This window comes from Hippocampus guttulatus, chromosome 8 (assembly GCF_054856545.1).
Source record: "Hippocampus guttulatus isolate MCC_2025c chromosome 8, RoL_Hgut_1.0, whole genome shotgun sequence".
In the NCBI taxonomy this organism is placed as follows: Eukaryota; Metazoa; Chordata; class Actinopteri; order Syngnathiformes; family Syngnathidae; genus Hippocampus; species Hippocampus guttulatus.
In genome coordinates, this window is record NC_141268.1 from 14,204,662 (window position 1) to 14,230,883 (window position 26,222).

General features: G+C 41.3%; 3 protein-coding genes across 5 annotated transcripts; all 3 read right to left on the reverse strand.

Moving 5' to 3' along the window:
- Positions 1-393: 393 nt before the first annotated feature.
- On the reverse strand, positions 394-2,791 carry pfdn5 (prefoldin 5). Its single transcript, XM_086118881.1, has 6 exons — positions 2,705-2,791; positions 2,317-2,419; positions 1,718-1,749; positions 1,299-1,373; positions 1,071-1,176; positions 394-880 (listed from the first exon to the last, which is right to left on the reverse strand). Exons 1-6 carry the CDS (start codon positions 2,768-2,770, stop codon positions 807-809), a joined length of 456 nt encoding a protein of 151 aa, XP_085975007.1. The 5' UTR covers positions 2,771-2,791; the 3' UTR covers positions 394-806.
- A 374-nt stretch (positions 2,792-3,165) lies between these two features.
- Positions 3,166-15,605, reverse strand: espl1 (extra spindle pole bodies like 1, separase). Its single transcript, XM_086118853.1, has 32 exons — positions 15,520-15,605; positions 15,295-15,390; positions 14,715-15,008; positions 13,887-14,627; positions 12,774-12,875; positions 12,504-12,615; positions 12,277-12,404; positions 12,012-12,205; positions 11,690-11,932; positions 11,388-11,532; positions 10,891-11,050; positions 10,626-10,765; positions 10,308-10,442; positions 10,094-10,210; positions 9,830-10,001; positions 9,582-9,710; positions 9,332-9,488; positions 9,052-9,161; positions 7,813-8,936; positions 7,338-7,728; positions 7,004-7,135; positions 6,601-6,814; positions 6,292-6,485; positions 6,070-6,197; positions 5,660-5,782; positions 5,402-5,551; positions 5,168-5,335; positions 4,968-5,072; positions 4,774-4,889; positions 4,615-4,698; positions 4,263-4,427; positions 3,166-4,054 (listed from the first exon to the last, which is right to left on the reverse strand). Exons 2-32 carry the CDS (start codon positions 15,373-15,375, stop codon positions 3,853-3,855), a joined length of 6,456 nt encoding a protein of 2,151 aa, XP_085974979.1. The 5' UTR covers positions 15,376-15,390; positions 15,520-15,605; the 3' UTR covers positions 3,166-3,852.
- A 1,298-nt stretch (positions 15,606-16,903) lies between these two features.
- On the reverse strand, positions 16,904-26,014 carry pfkmb (phosphofructokinase, muscle b). Of its 3 annotated transcripts, none has more exons than XM_086117301.1 (22): positions 25,838-26,014; positions 23,290-23,363; positions 22,838-22,915; positions 21,677-21,866; positions 21,407-21,572; positions 20,744-20,788; positions 20,468-20,576; positions 20,291-20,386; positions 20,113-20,205; positions 19,878-20,003; positions 19,705-19,769; positions 19,545-19,608; positions 19,316-19,462; positions 19,133-19,203; positions 18,942-19,029; positions 18,650-18,802; positions 18,243-18,407; positions 17,905-17,966; positions 17,730-17,841; positions 17,540-17,648; positions 17,359-17,464; positions 16,904-17,158 (listed from the first exon to the last, which is right to left on the reverse strand). In XM_086117301.1, the coding sequence occupies exons 1-22, from the start codon at positions 25,920-25,922 to the stop codon at positions 17,017-17,019; spliced, it is 2,346 nt and encodes a 781-aa protein (XP_085973427.1). In that variant the 5' UTR covers positions 25,923-26,014; the 3' UTR covers positions 16,904-17,016. The 3 variants fall into 3 exon arrangements, with proteins under 3 accessions (XP_085973427.1, XP_085973428.1, XP_085973429.1); XM_086117302.1 differs by having other exon boundaries at positions 17,549-17,648; positions 25,838-26,013; XM_086117303.1 differs by having other exon boundaries at positions 25,818-25,906.
- Between the last annotated feature and the right edge of the window lie 208 nt (positions 26,015-26,222).

Here is a 26,222-nt window from a genome sequence, read left to right on the forward strand (position 1 = left end):
GATTTTGTTTCACTTCTGTTTGTAGCATTTGACATTTGTGTTTGCAAGGAGCAAAATGAACAAAAAATGTTTTGGGGAATTCTAAATGCTTGTGGGCTTTCGGCAGAAAAATACACAAGGCATTCAACATGTACAGTATCATTCTCATAGTCGACAACATTATTAAACAATTCTCTTGAATAAGGCCACAGATGGGGAATATCTTGTTTCTCCCACCTGATCTCAACCTTAGTTGACTTTACCGCTCTATTTGCCTATTGTGACAAAAGTGAGTCAGTTCTTGGTGTCGTCACAGCTCAAAGACTCGCTTGATTGATGGATGGATGCAGTTCCAAGTGCGGCAGATGTATCGTGGGTGTCAGTGAACGTATGATTTAGTGACAAACCATCAGGTTGTTCGGCACGACTGAGTTTTATTCGAGTTGAATATGCAATCACGAGAAATGAAAACACACACAGACCAACACAACTGTGTAGAACAGGGGTGGGAGAGCTTGTGCTCAAGGGCTATATTTCATTTTTCAATCCCCCGTGGGGTACAATATTATGTTCAATGTGCTGTGCTTCTTCCATCCATCCATCCATTTTCTAATCTTCTTATCCTCACGAGGGTCGCGGGCGTGCTGGAACCTATTTCAGCTGTCTTTGAGCAATAGGCAAGGACAACTTACAACCTCTGGAAGCTAATGTTCACTGCCTCTTTATTACCAAATCATGCAACAAGTCTTCATAAAGGTTAGTGCAGGACATTTTACAGTTCTTTTTCACACACACACAGTAAAGCATTAATTTAAGTGTCGTCATGATTAAGCCTTGGTGCTGGACGCCTGTTTACTTTGTTGTCGCTGTTGGATCTTCATGTTCATGACTTCAACCACAGCTGCAAGCAACCAAATATAAATGTCAGCAACTGTGGGTTAAAAATTGCAAGTTACTCTGCCACGATAAATTAAACACAGAATGGGACCCAGCCCAAAACTCGACCAAGTCAAGAAAGTAAACCAAACTGCGTTCTTTGGCTCACAATTGGTATTTACTCTTAAATTTGTGAAGACTGTGGGTGGACTCACCTTGTTTCATGGCATGTTTTTCCTGAAGGGCGGGCTGAATTTTCTCTATCTGCTTTGTCAGGAAATCTAGTTTACGTTTGAAGAATGCCTTTGAATCTGCTACGTTCTAAAAGAGCAGCAAATACAGGTTGCACCCTAAGTTATCAGATTTAAATTCAACTGCACTCATAATGAAACATCAGGACCTTATTTAAAATATCTAGAAATACAATAAAAGCAACCACTTACCTTTTCAACATAATATCCTGTCCCCACATCCACTAGAACGTGCTCCACATCATTTAATGTTCCAGGCACATACATCTAGAACAAGTCATGTCAAGGACAATGTCCCTCAGAGACAAAATATAAAAAACACATTCTAAAATATAATAGGAAATGCATTCCACTCGAATTCTTCTGGATTTTCTAATTATGTCTTTCCTTTTCATATGTTAAGGAGAGTACATTTAAAAAGAAACTCAATAAGGTATTAACAAAACAACCTGTGGACAACAATGAAAATGCCAGAACCATTCATGTGGAAAAACATGCCTCAAACAAAACTATGATCTGTGTTTGGCAGAGAGAAGATCTATCTTTCGATCTATGCATCCAAGACACAGACAATTACAAAAGTCCTGGTGCTGAATACCACTCAAGGATACAGAACTTGTAAGTGGGACGAGTAATTCTTTACCTACGTGAAGAGAAAAAAAAAAGACAGTTTAGTTGCATGATTTAACCACGTCGACTAAACTGGCAACATCAAAACTTGTGTGTAACATTCACCCCACAGATGCAATTGCATACATTATATTACTCACAAAAAATTAGGGACATTGAGTTTTTGGGTGAAATTTCAGGCTTAACCAAAAACTGCACTGTAAACTCAATTACAAGTTTAAAGGTTCCGTGGGAACTTTCGCCGGTCCGTTTATCTTTGTTCTCGCTTATCATAACACTAGCTACTAGAAGACTATTTATTGTCAGATAAACTATTTCATGGATGCCCAAAAGACAAGTACATGGCCGGAGAACCATTTTCTGTCAACAGCAACACGAGGGCCTTGCTCAACTCTCCGATCTAATTATGTGTGCCATACAGGCCAAACAAGGCTCATCCCTATAACCACCCAAAACCGAATATCCCTAACTGGGAGTTCATCCAGTGATGCGTTGGTCGCAAGAAAAGATGGCGTTGGCCAATTGATAACTCCGATTACGATATGTAAACGCACATAATCCGTAAAGAGACGATACCCACCTTGATTATTTTTGTTCAAGGAATTCAAATTATCTTTTGCTTCGACATATTTCGCCTGGACAACTTTGAGCTGGCTTATTGAGGACGTCAGGAACTCAATCTCCTGCAAAATAATAAAATATCGCACAACACGGTCAATATTGTCCCCCAAGCAAACGACACGCTCGCACACATATTTACATCAATTTGTTAAATGTACAAATATCTATGTGAGCTGAAATGATTTATCTAGTTTTGAATAGTGGGTGTTAGCGGTAGCAATAATGTTGAAAGAGCGTGAACTGCGTCTAACAAAACCCTACTACCACTGTGTGCATTCAATTCGATTACCGTCAATACAATAATATTAAACTCAATACGCAACAATTATAAAGGAAAGCATACTTGCCTGGTCCAATTGGCTTTTTAGTCCCTCAAGCTGAGGGAGCGACAGGTCCGCGAGATTGATCGCCATTTTGGGAGTGTGACGCTGGTAACCGCTTCCGGTTGAAGGAAGGGTGGGGGGTCGTTTTCGTAAGACGCCCCCCAGAGGACGTTAGAGGGCATGCAGCTCAAGTGTTGCACACTCGCGTTGAAGTGAATGTTTGCAAACATTTAGCCGACACATTTTACTTTCACGGTAGATCACCCCAAAATGTCGCATCATCATCATTCGCGTTTGAGCATTTACTCCATACCAATCTTAGGTTGCCTGGACAAGTGCGCTGTTAGTGAGGCACAGTACACCCGTCATTCTACGACTTCACTAAAATGTGGTAATAGTGAGAACACATACTAGTAAAAGTGGATATAGAGGTTAGGAATACAGTGCTCAGTGGTTTTTCATCAATTGTAAGACAACTTCTGACATCTAGTAAAACAGTTTATTTGTTCTGCTTGTCACTGTCCATTACTGTTACGATTAAAATGAACCTTACATTACGTGTAGTAAACATTGTTCATACCAGCAAAGTGAAATTCATTTCCCAGAACACACCTCATTTCTCACGGCACACAAGTTTAGAATCACAATCCAAACACCAGACATCACATGCTTGTAAAGCAGAATAAGTTGTGGACGTGACAGGTTTCAAAAATCTGTGAAAATGCAAGTTGATGAGTCAATATCTACTCAGCCCAACTAATATACATTCAGAGTTCAATATGAACATTGCTCTAACTTTCAAAATGTTATACAAATTCAAATAAAATCCAACAGCTTTATTGGCCCTAAATGTAATTGTTATATTTTGCAGTTACAAAGAAATTAAAAACTTGTCATTTGTACTGCAATAATAAACACTGAACTTAAACGTATCACTATTAACTGGGACAGACTCATCAATCAAGATATCCGAAGAACATTTATTTGAACTTTAGTCAATCAAAAGTGCATTAAAACACTCAGCAAAAGTGGGGGGGGACAATGGTTTTAAATTAAAAGTAAATTCTTTACAATTAACATTTCAAGTGAAATGAAAACCATCTGATAAAAAAAAGGCATAGACTGCATAGACGTGGAGGATGTCATTCTAAGTAACAGCTGATTGGCCTTCACTACCGTAGCTGAATTGGTAGACCATAGACCACAGGTGCGGCTCCGATGAGGTGTTGTAGGTAAGTGGCCTGCCGTGAAGGGCCCATATAATCCAGCATGGCACTCCCAGACTCGGATGATAACCAAGATTCCAGCAAGACTTTGGTGAAGCGATTAATATCCCGATCCGTTACATCCCACAAGTTTCCCAACACAAAGGGGCTGTGGAATTTGTGTGCGTCACACACACACACAACACACACACACACACACAAATTTAGCAACTTAACGATTGTTGAACCTTTTTATACAAGAGTATTTTGTACTGAACAGAATACACAATGCATCAGTCATTCTTCTCTCATTATTTTTTTTCATTCTCTAAAATTCTGTGTAAGTTGTAATGATTATAAAGTCAAACTCAACTCACCAGCCGGCCATGAGGTAGTTAAGGATGATGCCTTGTCCCTCCTGATCTCCCCGCACAGCCAGAGCAGCGCTACTGCAGCCGATAAGCAGAGAGGCAGCTCTCACTGGTCGCATCAGGACCACCTGGCTGTCAAGGAATTGTGCGCCGGCACCGTGGCCCACATAACTGAAGCATTCAAAGGGGTGGAGTACACAATACACAAAGGGGAGGGGGGTTGTATTTAATACAAGGTACCACTTCACCAACTGTATTGTACTTTATGGTATAATGGAATATTCTATTCCTGTAATTGCAAGTACACAGTATCTTAAGTTGTCCTTCACCATCAATTTTTAGATTCTTATAAACGTACATGTATAGATCCTTAGTGGCAACGGCTTCGTCCAGCTGTCCGGATTTTGGAGCATGCCCACACACACCATCCCAACCCGGTTTGCTTAAATAAAAGAAGTGGAAGGTGAGGAAACAAAGAGAAGCTTGCAATTGTCGAAATTGTGAGTATTCCTCTCACCTGCTGAACCACTTTTCGAATTGTTCCTGTGCGTGTTTTAAGTTGTTATTAGGGTCCAAAAGATAAAATGTATTCCTGGGGTCCACACCATGCCTCAAGATGGACCGATGTTCATTCTGAAGAAGGATAACGACATAGTCCTGATGACTGATTTCACACAGTGCATTGATGTAATCTCATGGGATACATCATACCTCCTTCTGAATGGTCAGTCCAATTAATGACTGCAGAGAGGGCATGCGGCTCACAGAGCGGAACCTTAAGATGGAGATGCTCTCCCAGGGCAATTTCTGGAGGTGCTGTGGAGGAAAAGACGGTTTGTGATCCATAATGATTCAGTCACAGGCAAGACACACTGTTCCATGCAACAAATAACAGATAGCAAGTTTAGTACCTTGTCCAGAAGGAGAACCACATGACCACAAGGCTTTTCTCTGTTTGCCAACTGCAAAACAGCGGATTGGAGAAGCTGCTCACAATCGTCGTCCCATTCGGGCCAAACTCCCAGAGCGAAGCTTTGCAAGTCTTTTTGGGACAGTAGAGGGATTGCAGATAGGACAACCTAGACAAAAGTCAAATTAGGTGTTTTGTTGCCAACAGAGTCGAACACAAAAAGAAAAAGGCACACCTTCAACATCTCTTCACTGGCTTTCATTCCCTTGGCACGCAATGTTTTGCAAAGGTGCTGGGCCTCTGCAGAGAGCTTGGGATCTGATGAAAGAGGCAGGAGGAGGCTCTTCCAGCACCCCAACAATTGCTGCATCTCTCTTAGTAATTGCTAAAACATAAAATAAACAACATTAACTGGATACGTTTGGCCAAATCAGCACAGCACCCTTTGTGATCCACACAAATACAGTGTGTGTGTAATTACTACCGTACTTACCTTGACTCGAGAGTCAAGTGCCCCGCGGCCCTCCCACCACAGAGCTTTCTCAGACACACTGTTCAAAGCCTTTTGATCCACCAGAATACTGTCCATCTCCTGGACCAGCCATCTAATTGAGTGCTATAGAACAGAAGACAGTTGTAGAGAGGAATATGCATACAGAAACGTAAAAGCTTATTGCTGGAGCGGTGCGGCATATTCTTTTTTTTAAATGAGTACTAAATGGACTGTATGGTCAACAAGCTGCACAGGCTAATGTTTTCCTGAGGCCACTGATGATTTTAGCAAGTAAAATGTTTCCCTTAGGCACACAAATCTAGTTTAGTTTTTCTAATTTACATTACCCTACAATTATTACAGCTGTACCAGTGCTTTGCCTTCTCAGATGGCCATTTTTTCACGTTTACCGGCTCTGTGGAGGTGGGGATGTGTACAGTCACAGGAGGAGATCCCTTTTCGAGTCGGGACAGTAGGATGCCTTCACCCATTTCCCGAGCTTTGACCCCAACCACTGACATTACACACACAGTCACGCCTGTGGCAAAGAGAGAAAGAAGCAGTTGGAAACATTCTGCTTTCACCCTCATGAAGAAAGAGGCAGAGTGAGTCTTAACAACACTGTATGTCACCTGAAGGAAGGTGTTCAATTTGCTGAACAAACTCTTGGCAGTGGCTCTGAGGGAAGTCTGAGCAATCAGCTGTTGGAAAGGAAAAGATGTTCTCCAACTGAGATATCTGTTTCATACTAGTAGTGGGACTAGACTCATCTAGAGTTAAGCTGTCCATTTGATCTGATAGCTCGCTGGATGCCCTTTTCAGTTTTCTATTAAAGACACACAACACATGACCAATTTAAAGAACATACTAGGATACATTGTACATCAGACTTTGCCAGCACAATACTGTATGATGTCAGAGTACATGGTGAATCTACTTACCTCAGAGAGCTGGCTAGGTGTCTGATGGTGCGATGCCGGCTAGTGATACCCAAAGACTGGGAATGAAGCATTGCTGTAGTGATGGGATCACGGTGACCCATAGATAATGCCAGAAGGGCACAGAGGTTTGGAAAAATGGCTGGAGGGGGGAAGTGCTGAAGGGCCAGCCAAGATGAGCGAAGTAACACCTGAATATCTTCAAATGAAAGATTGTCTACAAAACAGAAGAAAATGATCAATAAGAGAACAAAACACTTCTTATACATTACTCGGTCGGTGTTGCCTTTGCAGTCTATTGAACACAATTGGAAGAAGAACAAAAAAAAAAAAAAAGAACACATTTAAGTGTTCATTAAAGTAATCTGTATTATTATTTCAGGTAACAATTTCCATAACATCTCACCCGGTCCGGGGTCCGGATAAGGAAGATGGATTTGAGGGCCTCTTGCTTGATGGTCACACTTCTTGTTACGCAATTCTTTCCTCTCCAAATCACAACACAAATCCCTCCGCAACACTTCGACAAAATTGATGTCTTTGAAGATGAAAAGAGGAAAAAAAAAAAGTTCAATGTCAGAGATGATTGCTCAAATGACGGCCTCCTGTTGTGCCAAACTTAAGTCAGTTTCAGATGAAATCTGTCCTTATTACCAGTCTCATATCATCAGCTGAGTAAACTGGTACTATTGTATACATTTCAATGATCCATCAGTTTAGTTGAACATCAATGATTTTACCTGAAGCAGCATAGTCTTTTGTTTCGGTGTCTGACGCCCTCAAATACTCAATGCTCATGTCTAGAACGTCATTAGCTTCCTCCTCATCGGCCCTCATTTTGTCTGACTCCTCCTCTAGCTCCAACTTCTTTCCGGATACGTTTCTGGATCTTAAACGTCTTGTTGAGGACCCTCGACACACCAAAGTTTCGTCTACGGACAAGGTGTCTCGAGGTAGTGCACTGCTCTTCTTCCTCGTCTGTCTTGTAGGCGGGATCTTCTCAGCGCGGGCAGCTGAGGCAGCCCTACTTCTGCAAGTAGCTTGTCTTGTAGTGCTCTTCTTTTTGGGCAGTTTTTCAATCAGTTCTTCCAGAGCTAAGTTCTCTGCATCACTCTCGTCACTAAACTCCACCTGTATTGAGACAGTTCAAATTCTTATTAGTCCAAAAACAAAAATTACCCAGTTCATAATTTATTCATCTGATTTTATGCCCACCCTGAATCGTGATTTATTAGTGCGTCTTGGAGCAGCAGGTACAGGCTGAACTTTGTCTTGTGCGGGTAGGAACTCATCAAACACCTGAAATTGCAGCTTAGAAGCGGTTTTCTGTGACTTTTGTACTGTGGCCGTTGCTTTGGCTTTCTGAATTGGCGTGAAGGCCAACGGGGATACCTCTGTGTTGAAGTCAAAAGTGCTAAGTTCCTTTGCAGAGAAATTGGACTTGATCACTGGAGTCATCGGAATCATAATTGGAGTCATAGGACCCTTCCTTTTGGCTGCAGAACTTGGGACTTGGATCTTTGGCTTGGAGACCTTGAGTTTTGTCTGCTTATGTTTTGCAGACCGAGATAAACCTTCAGGCTCCATGAGTGAGGATTGGTATGATTTCAGAGCTTTCAACTGCTTTGGTGCCTTCCAAGTCCACACACTTGAGAAAAGTTCCTCCGGCCTGCACTCTTTTTTCCTAGACAAGTTAACCAACGACACAATGGCTTTGGTTGCACTGAGGCCTGCTTTCACAGCATTGAGTTTCGGGGAGCGCACTGAATCAACAAAGGCTAAACCAGCTTCAAGTACTTTCCATATGCTGCAAACCTTACTGTGGCTGGGTTCAAGACCAGAAACAGCCATGTGAAGGTACACCCGACCCATCACATCATGCATAAGAGAGGGCTCAGTGGACCCTTTTGCAGGGCCACCCAGTGGGAAGAATTCAGCCAATTTAGTCGCAAGTTTGGCAGTGATTGTCTTACAACGAGCTAATGTTGCCTGGTGAAGTTTAAAACCATCTTTGGCTTCAGAATGGTCCAACTGGAGAATCATATCAGCCTGTGCAGCTGCCCAACGGGCGGTGGCGCGGCTCAGGAGGGGCTCCGAGCAGCAAGGGCACTGGCAGGTTGGTTTGTGTAAGAGGCATGAGAGCCAACGACGAGGTTTGGCCTTGAGAGGTGGAGAGCTGCCTTCATCCCTCACAATTGGTTCTTTGACACTCCACCTTGTACTCAGGATGTCCTTCAGGTCATCCTCCATTACAGGCAATGGAGAACGAGATTTTAGCGATTGACGAACTTTCCTTGGTTTGATTTTAACTTCAGACTTGCACTCTGATTCTGCAAAATCTGAACGGACAAAGCTGATTAGAAAACTAAACATCAAAATAATCAAAGAAAAGGCATCAGAGAAATATATTTCAGATGAGTGACTCTAATTAAGTTGCGACCAATTTATGCGAACCTGTGTACATTTCCAGAAGGTTTCTGACTTTGTCCAAATCAAATCCACTTTCCGCTATCTCCCCCTGCATTAGTTCCAACTCAGCTTTCATCACCAACAGCTCAGCACATCTAAGACAATCAAAATAAAATGCATCATGTTTTTGGAATATTATATGAGTGCCTCATGAGCATGACTTGTCATTGAACTAACAGTGCAACAAGGTCCTGCGAAACGACAGCAGTTCTGCCATTTTCCTGCACATCGGTACACAATACTGGTATTGAAGGCATGCACTTACTGGCTCAGTGCTTGCAACTTGATGGCAAGTTTCAGGGCTTCTCGACACTGCAGTCGAGCATCATTGATAGAACCACAGCTGACTCGCAGCATAGTCACTTTCATTGAGCAGGTCAACAGTTCCGACAGCAGCCGCCATTTAAACAAGAGATTATTTCCTGTCATTGATCAAAAGAAGGGTCATAATACCACCAAGGACAAAAAAATTATAATTAAATGTTTACATTGATCACTACTCTTATATAACACACCTTTGTCAATGAAGCGCACATCTGAGCCATTTTCATTACTGCCATAAAAGCCTTTACCCACAAAAGTGACCAGCAGGCTGCTGAGGAGCTTCATGCTTGCACACAAAGCGGTATCTGGGCTTTTGAAACCTGAGATACAAACGCAGAAATCAACCATGTTAAAACGGAGGTATTCAGCTACACGACACCATAATGATGAAAGCAAAAAAAGTTAGCTGGTTTTGTGTGTTAGGTGTTCAATAGCCTACCATGCTGTGTAATGCGGTTCCGCTGCGTTTGTGGCAGGGAAGTTGTGTCCAAACTGAGGTAGGAGCTGCAAGTTTGGAGCGCTTGAGCTCGCAACATATACCATCCCTTGGAACGTTTCTGCTCATTGGCCTCTTTAAGCACAGCACACAGATAGGATACCCCACAATCCACCTATCAAAGTGGAAATACCATTACATGAAATAAAAATACAGATCTCATCTCTCTAACTTCATGGCAACTATAGCTGGGCATCTGTTGCTTACCTGTCCAGTACTGTAACAGCACTGAGATTTCAGCAAAATGATGAAAAGAAAGACAGAGGAAGGTCCTTCAATGCTTGGATCAGGGGTGAGCATTTTTTCTGCTTGTTCAGTCTGAATCTGAAAACATCATCACTCAGGAAGTCATTTCTGCTCAATGAAAAATGATCTGGATGTATAATGTGTGTTGCGTTTCATCATCAGAAAATTGCATTACCAAAGCCTGTTCAGTGGAGCCCATTTCCAAGAGGAGGCTGGCTGACTGACAGAGGGAATATGCACATCCTTGAGTGTCGCCAAGTTGGCGGGAAAGCTCAACAGCAAGTTGATATGCTTCCAAAGCTTTAAGAGGCTAAATTGATGAACACACACAAAGTAAAAATACAGTGGTGAACACAAATAAAAACATTACAAGCAACCAGATTAGATCATACAAAACGTTTGATCAGGCTGACTTGGCAACTTGTTTAAAACTTCACAGGTCAAGTGGGTAAAGTCTCCTTAGAAGGGGAGGAGAAATGCGTTGTCTTCTCACCTTTCCCATTAGTTTGAAGAGAGATGCAGTCATCACAATAGAGTTGCATGTCTGTTTAGGATTCCTAACAGAAGGCAAAACTGGAGCGCGCAGAATAGAGCCCCACTCAGCCAGCGCTCTTTCCAACGGTTGGCAAAACTCTTTGTGGAACAAAAACAAAATTGCCATAACATTAAGAATGTTAAGATTCTAATTTCACAAATAATATGTATAACAAAGGGGCGGCACAAATTCTAATTAAAATGAGATGCAATGGTGTACATACTGTTCTGTGCAGCCAAGCTGAATTTCAGACCATCATATACCAAAATGTTGCCCTCATTCTTCTGCTTGTCTTCAAGATCAAAATCATTGGTCCCAACAGGATTTTCTACGCACGGCGACTGCTTACGCATTTCTCGAAGCTTCACGTCCCTTTCAATTGCCTAGCAAGAAAGATACAGAAAAAACACCACTTAAACGTCATAATAATGAAAAAAGAGGTCTTCTTGCAAGCCGAGTGGTTCTTAGTTTTCTCGGACATTGGACACGCCAGTCAAGTAAAACTAACAAAACATTACAGTCTACAGTGAAAACAAATGTTGAATGTGTAACTGGACAAACTGTACGGTTTCTATGGGAACATGTTATTTGCTACTACTTTACTAATTGCTGAACTAAACTATCAACACTACCGTAATTTCAACTTTTTTGTGTGAGAAAGTACAACACAAAGATTTCCTTAGTAACTCAGGCCATGCGCATCTATCTACCAATGCACACCTCCTGAAGGTTCTTCTCAAGAGTGCAGATAAAAAGCCAAAGCAAAGCATGGGCCTTGTTGTCCTTCAGTCGGCTTGTGTTTTCAGGAGTCTCTATTTCCCCTTCCAGGAGCCGTAAAGCTTCATGAGTAAAATCAACTGCCGTACTGTTACAGAGAAACAAATGAAAACGAAAAATGAAATTGAAATTTACTTTGAAATAACCCGCCATAGCAGAAGTCATCACATTTTATTCTCATAAGGCATCACAACGAGAGTCAGCTCTTTAACTGTACTTAGAAATTGAACAGAAGAAGCTCTTACCAGTCAGTCTGTTCAGTGAAGTCCTGAAAACAAACAACCTGGGCCATTTCGCAGAGGTAGGCAGCACGCAACTGGGTGTGAGAGCTCTCTTCATGACAGATGTCCAGCAGATCGCAAAGAACGTTGTAGCGTTCCTGCGAGGTGTCACCTGCCTCCTCCTTATAGATGCGCAACTCCTCATCCAAAAGGCAAAGCATTATTCTTTCATCCGGAATGTCAGGACCAAAACCATCACGTATCGTCCTGTGAGATTACGATCAACGTGGTCAAATAAAATATTAACTGGACTGAAAAAGTTACAACTATTAGAACTGGTGCAAACCGGAGTCGAATGTCCTCTTCAGAGTTATCTGCACTATCCATCTTGGTTTTCACCCACAAAGAGATTGGCTCCGTCATATGCAAAGCCATTTTACTTCCCAACGCCTTTAGCCACAGTATGACCCAGTCAAGGGCTCGTTCCAGGTGCCCCGCTCGTCGCAATGATTGCACAGCTAGCATGAAGGGTCGGTTGAACTGGTGAAAGTCAAAATAAAGAATTACCTTGCTGATTATTATCATCATTTAATTCATTAAAAAAAACTTACCCTATCAACAGAGAGTGAAACAGGACAGTTCTTGCTCAGATTATGACACAAGATCTCAAGAAGTGTGAAGGCCTGGTCATACAGACGCTGATTGTACAAGCCACAGGCCAAGTTGCTCACCGCAATTACTACACAGGAATAGCAGCAGGAAAACATTGTATGATTTATAAATCTGTTGTGCTCTTCAAAATCCACCCCACACTTTTTTAAACAGTGGTTCAAAGCACCTGCTTTGATGAGAAGGTCTTCGTTTGACAGTTTGCGCATTTCAGTCATCATGTGCCCAGTTGTAGCTTGGCAGTAGAGCAGCACTCTGGCCAGAGTTTCACTGTCCTCCAGCTAACAAAGACAATTTGAGAAATCAAGAAATGGTATCCATACATACACACACACACAAAATATATGGAGCTGCACTGCTAGAACTTTGGCAACATCACGTCAATCTTATTTAAATACAATTTATGGGAAAAGAAGTGTGTGTGTGTGTGTTCTTTTACCTCTGACTCGAGCAAGCTCTCATTGGCAAATCCAAAGCCTAGGTAAATACTGACACAAAGTGTCTGTTGAAGTCTGCTGCACTCACTTTTTAATATTGAGCTCTAAAAATAAAAATATAAATTAAAGGATCATCCTCAACACAATAGATATACAGGACAGTGATGCCTTGTGATAGGTCAAATCATTTCCAATTGCACTACCGTAACTAGAAATGCCAATCGTACCCCCCCCCCCCCCCCCCACCACCAACATTTTATTAAAAACGGTAGGTTTTTGTATTGTGTTTTTCAAGAAGAAAAACATCATGCTATAATGGTATATTTCATAAAAACAAAGCAATGATAAAAAGAAACAATTCGAAGGAAACACTTTTTGTCACATTTTGTCCTTCAATGCCACATCGTGCTGCCCATTCTGGAGTGTGCGTCTTGGCCACCTCGGGGCAGTACAAGACAGACACAGATACAGTATACTGTCCTGGAGGCTCAGCTGGGTCAGCTCCTCTCTCGGGTTCCCAGAACGGCAGCGATGTACGTCGCTGAGCGGTAACAATACACAGCTGTAGAAGAGCTGCTATCATGTATAACTCTTAAATTTTAAATGCTTCAAACTATTTCATCTGTAATGAAATCACAACCAATCATTTCAGATAATGTATAGATGGATGACATGGCAACCGCCAAACACCAGACCAGCACTTAAGCCCATGTTCATAGCCAGAGATATTACAGTATGTTAGCGATAAACTACCGGAATCTCTGTGGTTATTTTAAATACACAAAGTGCAAATTCTGTTTGTTTTATGGCAACCTTCACAGTGGGAATCTACAGCTTCAAGTCACTTTCTTGAAGAACATCACAACATAAATTTTATCTTCCAATTCACTGCTGCTTGTTGTGAATGGAGTTGAGTCATTTCCCACTTCATCTTCAATACTCCTAAATCTGGTCACTCGTATCTCAAGGCATCACTGAATAAACAATAGTGCTCATTGTCTGTGTTATGGCACATCAAAGGTGTTGGATAGGTTAAAAGGTCAGAACTGCCACATTTTCCCACACCAAAATCAGTTAATTGACAGTAAAGTAGCAAATACTTAAAGAGCACCAACCTTCAGGATCTTTATGATCTGGTCTTGGTGCTCCTCAAGAAAAGCAAACCAGGCCAGCAGCACAGGACCACTGAACGGCTTCTTATGGCAATTTTCCACCACCCACACCACTAGTCCACATCCTTCGAGGACAGAATGAGCTTCACTTTCGCCCAATTCTGGGGGAAGAGACCTCAAGGCCCTGGAACACTCTTTCAAAGGCTTATCACTACACTTATGGGGTGCTGCCATAGAGTGGATTTCGACAGCCCATTTCCCAAGCTCCAGAGCTGCAGCCAAACCATCAGTCTTATTATTCACTTTGACCCCAAAATCATTCAGAAAGGTGGAGGCCAGACTATGATGCCCAGCTTTACACAGCATCTTGATTATAACAAGCGCCATTTCAAGAAGCGTGTATATGCTTGATGTAACAATAGGCGTAGATCCATCAATCTTGGAGACTTGACTATCACTCCAAGATCTGTCGAAAAGAGTGTGCATTTCATGGAGAACGAATGAGGAATGCTCTTCACTCACTGCATCACAACTTTTTGCAAATTCACAGACGGCACTCTCCATGTATGCCAGCGCTTTGGAAAGAATCGCAGTTTCTCTGTCCAACAACAGAAGGAAGTTGAGAGCTTGAAACTGGCAATGCAGTTTGTCTTTGGCATTGAGAACCTTCTGATCCATGTTAGCAGAGAGTCCATTCCACAAAACAGAGAAGCAGCTCCACACAAGAACATAATAGTTCTCATCCTAACAACAATATGGAATAATGAGTGTTAGTAGTGCACAAGAGATATACGTATTGGAAAATGAAAATAAATAAATCGCAGTACAAACCTTCTGTGTTGATGTAAGCCTGGTGTAAAGCAATGTAGCAATATGGCTGCAGAGATTGTGGACTTGCAGAGAGCTTAGCTTCTTGACTATATGAAAAATGATTTTTTCCATGTATAGAGGACTGTTTTGGCTTTGAGAATAGACATCATAGCCATGAACGGCAAGCTCCACAAGTTTGACCAACTGGCTTATGTGATTGAATTCCAGTGAGCCAAGTCCAAGTTGATGGTGACAGGCTCTGATGACCTTGTCACACAGTGTGCGACCATAAGATGGCACACGCTTAACAAGGCTCTGCAAAATGGAAAACAAAAGGTTCAATCTTCAAAGAAAAAAATCAAGGACGTTTTCACATTTTGAGGAAGATTCCAAAAGGCACATCATGTTCAACAATCAAATTCACCCCGAGTAGTGCTGTGCTAAGATATTAAAGCTGTTTTCTGACAGCAAATGAGTGGAAACTTTTAGATATGTTTATTTATGTAGCAACCGAATGATTCATTTCTGAAATGGTTCGGTTATTTATTCGTCTACGGACGTTAAACGATGGTTGTAATTTTAAACAGTTCCTTATGCAAACCTCGAACTCTTGACATAACAACAGCGCCTCGTTGAATGAAGCAGTCCGCTTGATAAACTCGTCCTCGCTCAAACACTTCATGACGTCTGCAGACACCTGGAGGAAAACACGTTCACTAACTGAAGTCAAATTTGTCTCTTTGACTAACGACCAGATATCGAAATCACATGACGATACGTAACGCAACTGACTAACATTGTGAAGCAGAGGTAACCAACAACTTACTTCAACTGGATATCCTTGGCGACAATACCTGTAATTACATGAGATAGAGAGATATATCGTTGTATATGATTACAGAAACAAGCAGCATAACGATAGCTTCCAACAGATCGCCGAAAAGGGTGAAATCATAAAATAGCTACCGCGCACGCTATTTCAAAAAGCATTTGTTAACCAATCATAAACTGCATCCGCCTTTCCCGGAAACGCAAGGTAACATGGGTATTAAAGTTTTTTCCTCCTCAGTTATCAACTCACGTACTGTTACAGTATTTGTTTTGGCATTACTTGATCCTCATCTATGCACTGCGTTTATGATTAATGTTTTGATGATTTAAATTCGAATTCACCAGGCATCACTTTTGAACAGGGGCCACCAATCCTTTTTCAAAGTTAGAGCTACTTCTTGGGGAGTAATGGAAAGGACTACTGTACTAGTTTCAAACACACTTCTGAAGTAACAACTTTATTAAAATTACATTGAATTATACTGTATGTTACTAATGACATTTATGTATGTCAAGACAATGATTAGGTCCATGCATGATTTCTCACGATAATTATCAACAATAATTTAACATGGTAGGAAACAGACACTGTAAATTTGAGTGTATAGCAGTTTTATTTCTATAAATCTATGCCAATGATAAAATTTTCAAATGGTCACTTCATTGGTGTACTATTTTTAGAACAGGTACGTGGGCAACTCATGTGGTCCTTCTTGGAGGCGACCTGATGCCTGCGGACACCGCACTGGTGACCCTTGCTTTAAAATAATATTAGTCAAGCAAAAGGAAATTGGAACCCAATTTTACTCATACACAATCTAAATTAGTGTATAGTAAGAAGTCTACAATATTCTGTTATATATATATAATCCAATATATCTAGTCTTATGTAAGAATGTTGAAAGTTTAAAATGGCATTTCAGTTTCCAGAAATGAGCCAACCCATCCAATTTCAACACCGCTTATCCTGAAGAGGGTTGCAGCTGACTTTGGGCAGAAGGCAGACTATACCCTGAAGTGGTCGCCAGACAGTCGCAGGGGACATATAGAGACAAACGACCATTCACACCCATATCCACACCGTCACTAAGTGGGAAACAATCCCACGCTGCCCACACATAAGTCAGGCAAGTGTACCACGACACCATCAGGGACATATGAGTCAGGCTTGGAAATTGTTCTTTGCATTCAAATGTTGTCTCAGTGGATCAGAAATGCAAACATTGCAGTACCACGCACATTTTCGAACGAATGACATGACTTCTTTTATGCAAATCGTTTTGATTTAAAGTTAATACAAACACAGAGGGTAGGACAGCAAGTTGCTTTTTGGTGCCTTGGCTGTCTGCATTCAATAAAAAATGACTTTTCGATTGTTTATTGCTCTCTTTATTTTCATTTCATCACAATCTTTAAGCTGCAACTTCTGAGTGCCACAGCCAACACAGGACTCATGTGGAGTGCTGATGGCAAGAATAACTACAACCGAAAACTATTGAGCAATTTGGCCCGTCTTCTTGATGACATGCTCTATTTCAGCCATGTTGGAAGTGTCGAGGCGGGCGTCATACTTGGCCAGGATTTTTAAGACGGGCCTCAGCCTCATCCACCATTGTTCTTTTGGAATTCGATGTCTGCAGAAGAAACAAAGTGCCAAATGGATAATCAGAAGAATACATTACTGTCAAATACTGGCAATAACACCTAGACAGTAATTGACAGTCACACAAGCACATGCCGATACAACATCAACGATTTTGCAGGGTTCACTTTGTTTCCCACCCGCCTGAAAATCCATGCAAAGTATTTTGACTGAAACAATAAAATGTCTCACTCAAAGTCGACTTGTTCTCTAAGGTCTGTCAGAGGCTGGAAAATCAAAGATCTCTTCTTCATGCCCAGCACACAAGCGGAATCATTAGAATTGGCGAAGATGCGACCTGGAGATTTGAAGTTTAAAACACATATTAGCACATGGATAACATATCAAGCTCCAAAAGCTTTCAATTTCTTACAGTCCCCACCATGTCGATAGCATTCCTTCATTTTGTCCGTCAACCATAAGATAGCCTTGATCCCCATCTTGGTGGCAAAATTCCTATCAAAGGGGCTTGGCGTTCCACCCTAAACACAAAGTATTGTTTTTGCTGTATTCATGGAACTGAAAAGGAATTCACATTGAACTCTTTCCTAAGAATGGCGCACCTGCTGCATATGTCCGAGTACATTCTTCCTACAGTCAAATATCCCCTTTCCTTCTTCAGAGTACAGATTGAAGAGAACATCTGTGGTATAGTTTTCATTGCATTTCTCATTTCTGGGGAAGAAAAGAAGGGCAGTAAACCCCTTGAAAGTGGATTTGCTGGGATTTGATTCAAACCTCAGAACAAGTCCTCTCTTCACTGTTGTCTTCATCTTCTCCGTCAGATGCTCCACATTCACCTATAAGTATGTTGAGAAAAAAAACGTGACTTACTTGTGATTCACCAGACTAATTCAATATGTGCAATGCCTTTTTTTCCCGATGGTCATGATGGCTTTATTTTTTTTATACTTTTATGAAATCCTTGCCAAAATGAGTCAACATATCCAGATGAATAAAGACGTGGAGGATCACAACAAGAGCAAATTATTCCCAATTTTGCTAATACATTTTACATCCATGACAGCGCATGCTGCAATTCTTCCACACACACTGTGTGTGTAGTCCACTCAGACCTTCAGGTCCTTAATGTTAAAAGGTTCCTCAAAGATGTAGGCATTATCAGCTCCTGCTGCTAGGCCGGCCATAGTTGCCAGGTATCCACAGTATCCTCCCATAGTCTCAACAATGAACACTCTTCGCTTGGTACCAGCTGCAGATTGCTTGATCAAATCGCATGACTAGAAGGGGGAATTGGAAAAGGGGAGGGACATTATGACATGGTTAAATGTTTGCTTACTGTTTAGGTTTTGTGTGTGAAAAGTACACAAAACTCCCTTGAACATAATAACTGTGTTGTATGAAGATTGATTTCTTTCTTTTTTTATCTACCTTATTTTCTGTCAAATTATTACTGTATATATGTTTTATGTTCAATAAACAAAAAAAAAAAACAACAACAACAAAAAAAAAAGAAGTATACAGAGGTTATGGTGTTAAGAGCTGTATCCGAGCCGATACTGAAGGCAGAACCAGGAACATTGTTGGAGACTGTCGCAGGAATGATGACGAAAGGGATACAGAATTCTTCATAGTTCTGTCTGGCCTCCAACATCTCCAGACCGCCAACAAATGTCTATGTTGGGAGCAAAAAGACAGCATTACAGTGAAATGTAATTTTTATGGCACGCATGTTGGTTCTATCTTATGGATGATTATATACAACAGTCCACAGGGCAACATTAGTCGAATAACAATACTGCAGTACTACCCACCTCAAAGCCTCCAATGAGGATAATTGCATGAATGTTGAACTTTGTGATGTTCAGACTTATCTCCTGCAAGAGTTTACGTGGCAGAGTTCTTCACAAAAAGAAATAGGAAAGAATCACGGTTGGGCAATCAACATGTACTGTACCTTGTAAGTGCAGTTTTAGAAACACGACAATTGGTATTGCTGTCTCACCTCTTGGTACCGAGGAGCGAGCCACCCTTTCCAATCCATCCAGCCACGCCAGTCCAACCAATAGGCTCGATCTGTGCGCGGAAAGCACATTAGTTCAAATTCTCTCATAAAATATATACTGTACACTAGCGGATAGGCAATGTGCATTCATCATCAGACTCAAGGTGTGTAACATGAAATTACCTGCCCATAAGCTAAACCTTCAAATCCATCGTGCACTGCCAGCATTTGATGACCTTGGAGGAGCCCAGTTCTGACAACTGAACGGACTGCAGCGTTCATTCCAGCACACGGTGCCCCCACATTTACTACTGCTATGTTGATATTGCTCTGGTCGGTGCAAATTCACAGAACCATTTGTCAGACACGCAGGATGAAGTTGGTCATATAAAAATTGTGATACACATCTTGCCTTTGTATCTGGAGGATGAATGTGCGACAGCATTTTATAGGCGTTCCAGTTATTCTCGAAGCTCCTATTGTCAAAAGGTTGCACACATGCGCAGACATTAATAACTCAATGCAACATTCAGCATTTTTCCAAATGTACAGCATAAACATGGATGACTCACGTTCCTCTAAGCTTCACTGCATCTTCAAACCTTTTTTCAGCCATTGCTTTGGTGACGTCCTTTGTCTAAGAATGTGAGAATACATACTGATGTTATGCATCTATGCGTTTCATATGTATGCGAGACCGATGATGTTTGTTGTATAAATATTTTGTGCGCTCTGGCTGACATACCACTTGCACACACTCCATCAGAGGCAGCCTGACAGCCATGTTTCCGGACAAGCTGACCACACTCGCAGGAGTTTCGGGTGTGGCCTCTAACAGTGCCATCACTGCCTGCATACCCATCCTGCTGGCCTGATTGATCACATAGCAGACTTAGAGAGTCCAACAAGCAGTACTTTGTAAAAAAAAAAAAAAAAAGTATTGGTTCGTAAATATTGTATTTTAGGTCATGGATGAATACCAGGATTCTGTCAAAGGCAGACGGTGTTCCGCCTCTCTGTACATGTCCCAAGACGGTGGTACGGGTGTCGAAGCCAAGCCTTTTTGACACCAACTGAATAGAAATATGTTGGATTCATCATCAGTTGTATTTTTCTAAAATTAAAAAATGTCTGGTAAATTAAAATGATATCACTGACCTGCCTGATATAGTCACAGCTGATGGGTTGGCCACTGAGGTCTATTGCTCCTTCTGCTACAATGATAATATGCAAACGGTTGCCAAGCTGTCTTTGCTAAGAGGAACAGAAAATAATAAGCTTCACCAGCAGTATTTTTATGAATTGGTCATTTGTGCAGGACCAAATCCAATTTACCTGAGCCAGTCGTCTGCACAGATGATCTTCCCAGTCCTGTTCTGGGGGCATCTCTGGAATGAATACCCAGTCAGCAGCGCAAGCCAGAGCGGTCACCAAAGCCAAGTACCTGTGTGTGAAAGGTCAAGAGCTTGGATCTTGTTTGTAGAAACCCTTACACAAAGACGGCCATTCATAAATGGATTAGATGTCCAGTATTATGATTTTGACAAGTTGTTTGGACAGTAGTAGGCTAAACATCATGGCCGCATCTGCTCACACAGAGGCTTGACTCACCCACAATGCCTGCCCATCACCTCCAGGATGAACGTCCTTTGGTGACTGCATAAGGATACAATTACGATAGAAAGCCTCTCGCAATGCCACGTGTCATATATGGTGTGAAGTATGTCAGAAATATTCCAGGACCAGTGTGACAAAAGACATATCTGAAATCCAAATTACAAACGCCAAGTTTTTCCCTGAGAAATAATCTACCTGGAGTATAACACATTCCCCCAACTTTCTCTGCCACAACTTAATCCATTCCTGAAAGGATTTGTCACAGCCTTCCAGATGTTGCCCATCGCTTCAAAGCATGAACCCTCCTATGATGTTTGGAAAAAATCACACAGAGGCAATTCGGGTGAGTTGGGAGGTTGCTCCAGTACTCCAATGTTGTTCTTGGCCAGGAATTGTCAGATGCTCAATGCATTGTTAATTAAGAGGCATGTTGCCTTGGTGAAGCAGCAACAAGTTGTATTGCCACAACTCTTTCTTCTCACATACTGAACAAAGAACCTCACTGGATATTTTTGGTAGATATGGTGGATTGTCTGGGCCACAGTGAAGGGAAAAACGTGGCGTTTGTAATTTATGTTTACCATACATCTTTTGAGACACCAAGAAAGGAACTTTTCTGAAATGTGGTATGGCATATTTATGCATGTATTAGTCGACCTCTGTGCTGTTGTGGCAATGGCATCCACTATCTCCATGATGCGATGCAGGGCAGAGTCTGTGCCTATGGTCATGTCCGTGCCGCAGAAGTCATTGTCAATGGAGCCCACCATGCCGACAATGTTAAGGTGGGAAGATTCCTTTGCTTCATTTGCTGTGATCTTACCTGAGCACAGGTTTTAAGTGATTGTAGTCTTAGACATTTTCAATCACCAGTACACCCAGTTTAGACATTTTTGAGCATATCTATTTGAAGTAATTGTCCCTCACCAGCTTTGATTAAATCTGCCAAAAGTCCACTCCACTCAGTTCTGAACTGGTTGGCACCTGTGAGACTGCCATCACCTCCAATGACACACAGGTTGGTGATGCTCAGCTTGACCAAGTTATAGGCCGCCTTGGTACGACCCTCCCTGGTGCGGAAGTCCTGACAACGGGCACTCCCAATCACAGTTCCACCCTGAGAAATGTGCAATGGTTTACAACAGGATGAAGGTAGAGCAGAGGCAGAAGGGTCATCCTAAACTCCACGACTGACTCTGGCTATATAATGAACCCTGGCATTTAAATGCCCATCTCACTGGCATACAGAATTACACTGTCTGGGCTAATGTTTTGCTAGAATTACTTATCAGGAGGTTAGAGTGTGACCTGATGGTCACGGGTTTAAAAATAGTGGTTAGGTAAGTTTTATATTTAAAGTCCCTGTGAAATGAAAATAAAATGTCACACCACAGAAAAGAGTGTTTAGAAATCGGACAAATTTGAATGAATAAAATCTTGAGAGACCTCCACCCAGCTTTCAGACACTGAAAACACCCTGCTGTACCTTCAAATAAATGTGTTCCTTTGACCATTATGTGCTTATATGGCTATATGCGTGGTCCACAGACGCAATAATGTCTGCCACTGTGTTTAATAAATAGTCATCATTCCCTGGAGTTGTCTCTATTATGTGGACCCAAACACCAACAGACACCAACCGAAGCACACCAACGCCAGTCTGCTCCCAAGCTAGCCAGCTCGCTAGCTTGCGGACTAGCGAATGTCATAAACAGTTAACTTTCCCTGAAGTGTCTCTGTTGTGTGGATATACAGTAAGAGTGGTGCGTGAAATGAGGTAAATTGGACAGCGCCAGGGGCTGGTCCGCCAGTCCGCATGAGCGCAAAAGTTTGGTCCCTCTACGCTATATTTAGTGGGGAAGGGCTGACTCATGCCAGAGCGCATTCTTGTGCTTGTTTTTAGCCTTTCCCAAAAAATCTGGACAACTGAAATGATGAAAAAGAAACACTACAGAGCATTATTAAATTGTTCTCCAGCTTTGTACATGTTTTCAGCACTTATCCTCCAACATATTTAATGTCTTTAAAAACAAACCACTAAAATCACTTCACAGGGTCTTTAAATTTGCCTTTTTGTTTCCTTCTCACCAGCTGCAACATCATGGACACACTTTCCCACGTAGCAGGGCGGATGTTGTCTCCCCCATCTACCAGGCCCTGATAGCCCTGTCAATACACAGAGAGAAAAAGAGAGAGCACTTTATTGCCTTTGACTTGCGGAGGTTTTAGGGTCTCATTCCTGGTAAAATAGCCTTGCTAGCCAACACCAAGTCATGGCCTTCATCTCTAGGAATAGAGCACTTCCAGTGTCCAACGCCCCTGCCAAAGTCAAGTTGTCTTTGCTCTCATGCACCATCTTTTCCCTGTTGTTTGATGGATTCATTTGTAACAGGTCCAGTGCTTTTGTTTGCCTTACTCTGACATTGAGTTGCTTTGTGTCAGAGTTCCAAGATTTGTTTGCTAAATGACAATTATTTTTTGACATTGGCTATAAATTTTAGCAATAGTCAATAACATAAAACAATACAAGTGCAATTTACCTCATGAACAAAAAAGACTTTGGCTCCGGTGTACAGTCCCATTCGAACTGTGGCCCTCACAGCTGCATTCATGCCTAGAGGACACAGTGTGCAGTCATATTCACTAACAAGCTTTTGATTAGACTGAAAAAAACATTCAGGAAAATAAGCATGTCATTTTGTACACAAAATGTACATGCACAGGTGTAATCGTTAAATATGATTTGGTTTATATAAAGTACAATATATTGTGAAATAGTATAATGCAAAATACTACTTTTTCATCATAAGTTACTCACTACTCTATTTGGCAAATTATTACTATTTATTAATTACAAACACATCTTTGTTCATCTATCTGTGCTAGCTATGTACAGTGACAGGTTAATCCTCTTCCATTAGATGGCAGAACGTACTATAAATAGACAAACCCACCTGTTGCCATTCATGTAAGAAAATAAATTATGGCTTCTTGCGAGAATATTTTGTGTTCGATTAAACTGGGCTTGATTCATTTTATGCAAAATGGGTGACTTCGTTCAATAAAGGTTGTGAAACACATCTATAGAACATGGATGGATGAAACTTTTCACCATGGAGTTTGAATTCAATCGCTATGTTTGCATTGGTTTTCTCCAGGTAGCTCCTTTCCACCGAAAACATGCATGAAATGTTATTTGAAGACTCTTAGCCACAGGTGTCAAACTCAAGGCCGAAGGGCCAGGTGCTGGCCTCTGATTTCGATACTAGTTATTCATCAATTTGTTCTGTAAACGTAATATGAGGTGTTCATATATTTATTTGGGTTCACAGTCATAACGGCTCTTCGACATGGCCGGCGACAAAAATGACTTTGATACCAATGCTTTCAGCTCTCTTCTCCTTCAGTGTAAATGTGAGTTTGAACTGTTGTTTGTCTTTATGTGGCCTGCGACTGGCTGGCGAACAGTCAAAACCAGTCCAGGGCCTCTCGCTCAAAGTGCAGTTGGCATCACCCGTGGCCCTAATGAGGACAAGCTCTGTTCAAAGTAGCCAATGGGTATTTTTTTCATTTTTTTTTCATCAAACAAGACATAGTTGACTCTTGTGACAATCATTCTTTAAATTTTTTTTTAAACGATATAGAAATGAACAAAAGCAACAGCAAGGGCTGTTGCTGCAACCTCATTACTCAGGGGACACTTAAAGGGCAAGGTGTGGATACACTGACGTTGCGACTGCCAAGAGTATCTTGTCTTACGTTACAAGCAAGAGCAGAAAAGACTGGCATTGCTCACTCACTTTACTTCACAGATTTGATAACACATGACAGAGAGGTCATGATTCTATAATTAGAGAGGAAAATAGATCCTGTGTCACAGGGAGATGAGCAAAAGAAGCTCTGTAGATATAAGGGAGGGGGTGGGGGTGAACAATTCATTGAATTGAAATGAACATAATGTAAAATTCAATTTTAGTCACAAAGTCGCAAAGCCTGTAATTTGGGGGAAAAAAGCATACTTCTGCTTCATTTCGGTTGGTCAAAAGGCTTTATTTTTTTATGGATGTATATTTTATTTACTTTTGAGTGTCTGGACAGTTTCAGGGCTTAAGAAGTGTACTCCCCATTTTTACATATAATTGTTTCATAACACAAAAAGTTGAAATGATAAAGCCACAGATTTGTTTGAATTATTGTTGTAATCTGTTTTATAACAAGTAGCTCGGAAGAATTTTGTGAAGATGTCATTATGAACGCTTAAAAAGTCAAAGTGATTTTCGTAACTTAACAACTCAAATTGAAATAGGTAAATAAAGTGTCATTCATTCAAATTCATATTCAGTTTGCACACTTTAGCATAAGTCTAACCTATAAAACCAAGCCATTCATGTCTAATGAATCTGATATTGTCAGTTTTAATACAGATTAAGTTAGTGATTGTGTTTGTTTAAAAATAAGATAAGAAAACCTTTATTAGTCTCGCAATGGAGAAATTCCCAATTCACAGCAGCAAAGTTATGAAAGGAAAATGTGTGGTAAAGGGACCTTAAAAAAACTTGAAAGGGAAGAAAAACTTAATTAATTTAAAAAATTGTTCAGCCCTAGGTACAGGCAGATAGAAAAGATTTTTGGGGATGTGAAAATGAATCACTGTGGAGGATTGCCAATTGAGAATGTCTAGTAAGAATTCATTAAGGCTGGAAAAACTGAAGAGACATTGCAGCATCGCAGACTTCAGCTAGAAGAAGGTCAGAGGGGAAATCAAGTTGAAATGTCAGTAGAAAATTGGCCTCACTTTCTGAATTAGAAAACTATTCAAAATAGTTGCGATTTATTGCTGGAAAAAACAAAGATAGAGTACAAAATGATTTCCATGAACATCATTTATACTTGTTTAAATAGTTTCATGCAGATTCCGTTATGCTGGCATGTTTAACACACATTCAAATTAACATCCGCTTGAAAAGAGACTTGTCTTGACATCAACTGACCATTTATGCAAAAAGATGTACTTTAGTCTCAACCTGACTTTCCACACACACGCACACACATACACACGCACACACACCTTGAAACCCCAGCACTCACCCTGGGCATCACCGCCCGAGGTCAGCACTGCAATCGCCCGACCCTTCCCCATCTTGGTAGGGTCAACCGAAACAGTTTCTGCCATTGTCCTGGAGCTGAGGTTGACCGAGGAAGATAGTCCTTCAGAGTGAAAACCCCTGCAGCACTTCTGCTCAAGAAACCTCTCACACTGACCTCAGAGAGTAACAGCATTCGCAAATGTTGCACAACTTGACATACGATGAGGCAGACATAATTGCCAACGCATTTTGACACACACACTTCAAGCCCGTCATTCCGGACATCCGAGGGGATACATTGGGGTTATTTTTGTAATCACATATACAGTTTCAACTACAAGTTATTTTGAACACTTCATTGGCAAATCTCATGAGTCCACTGTGTG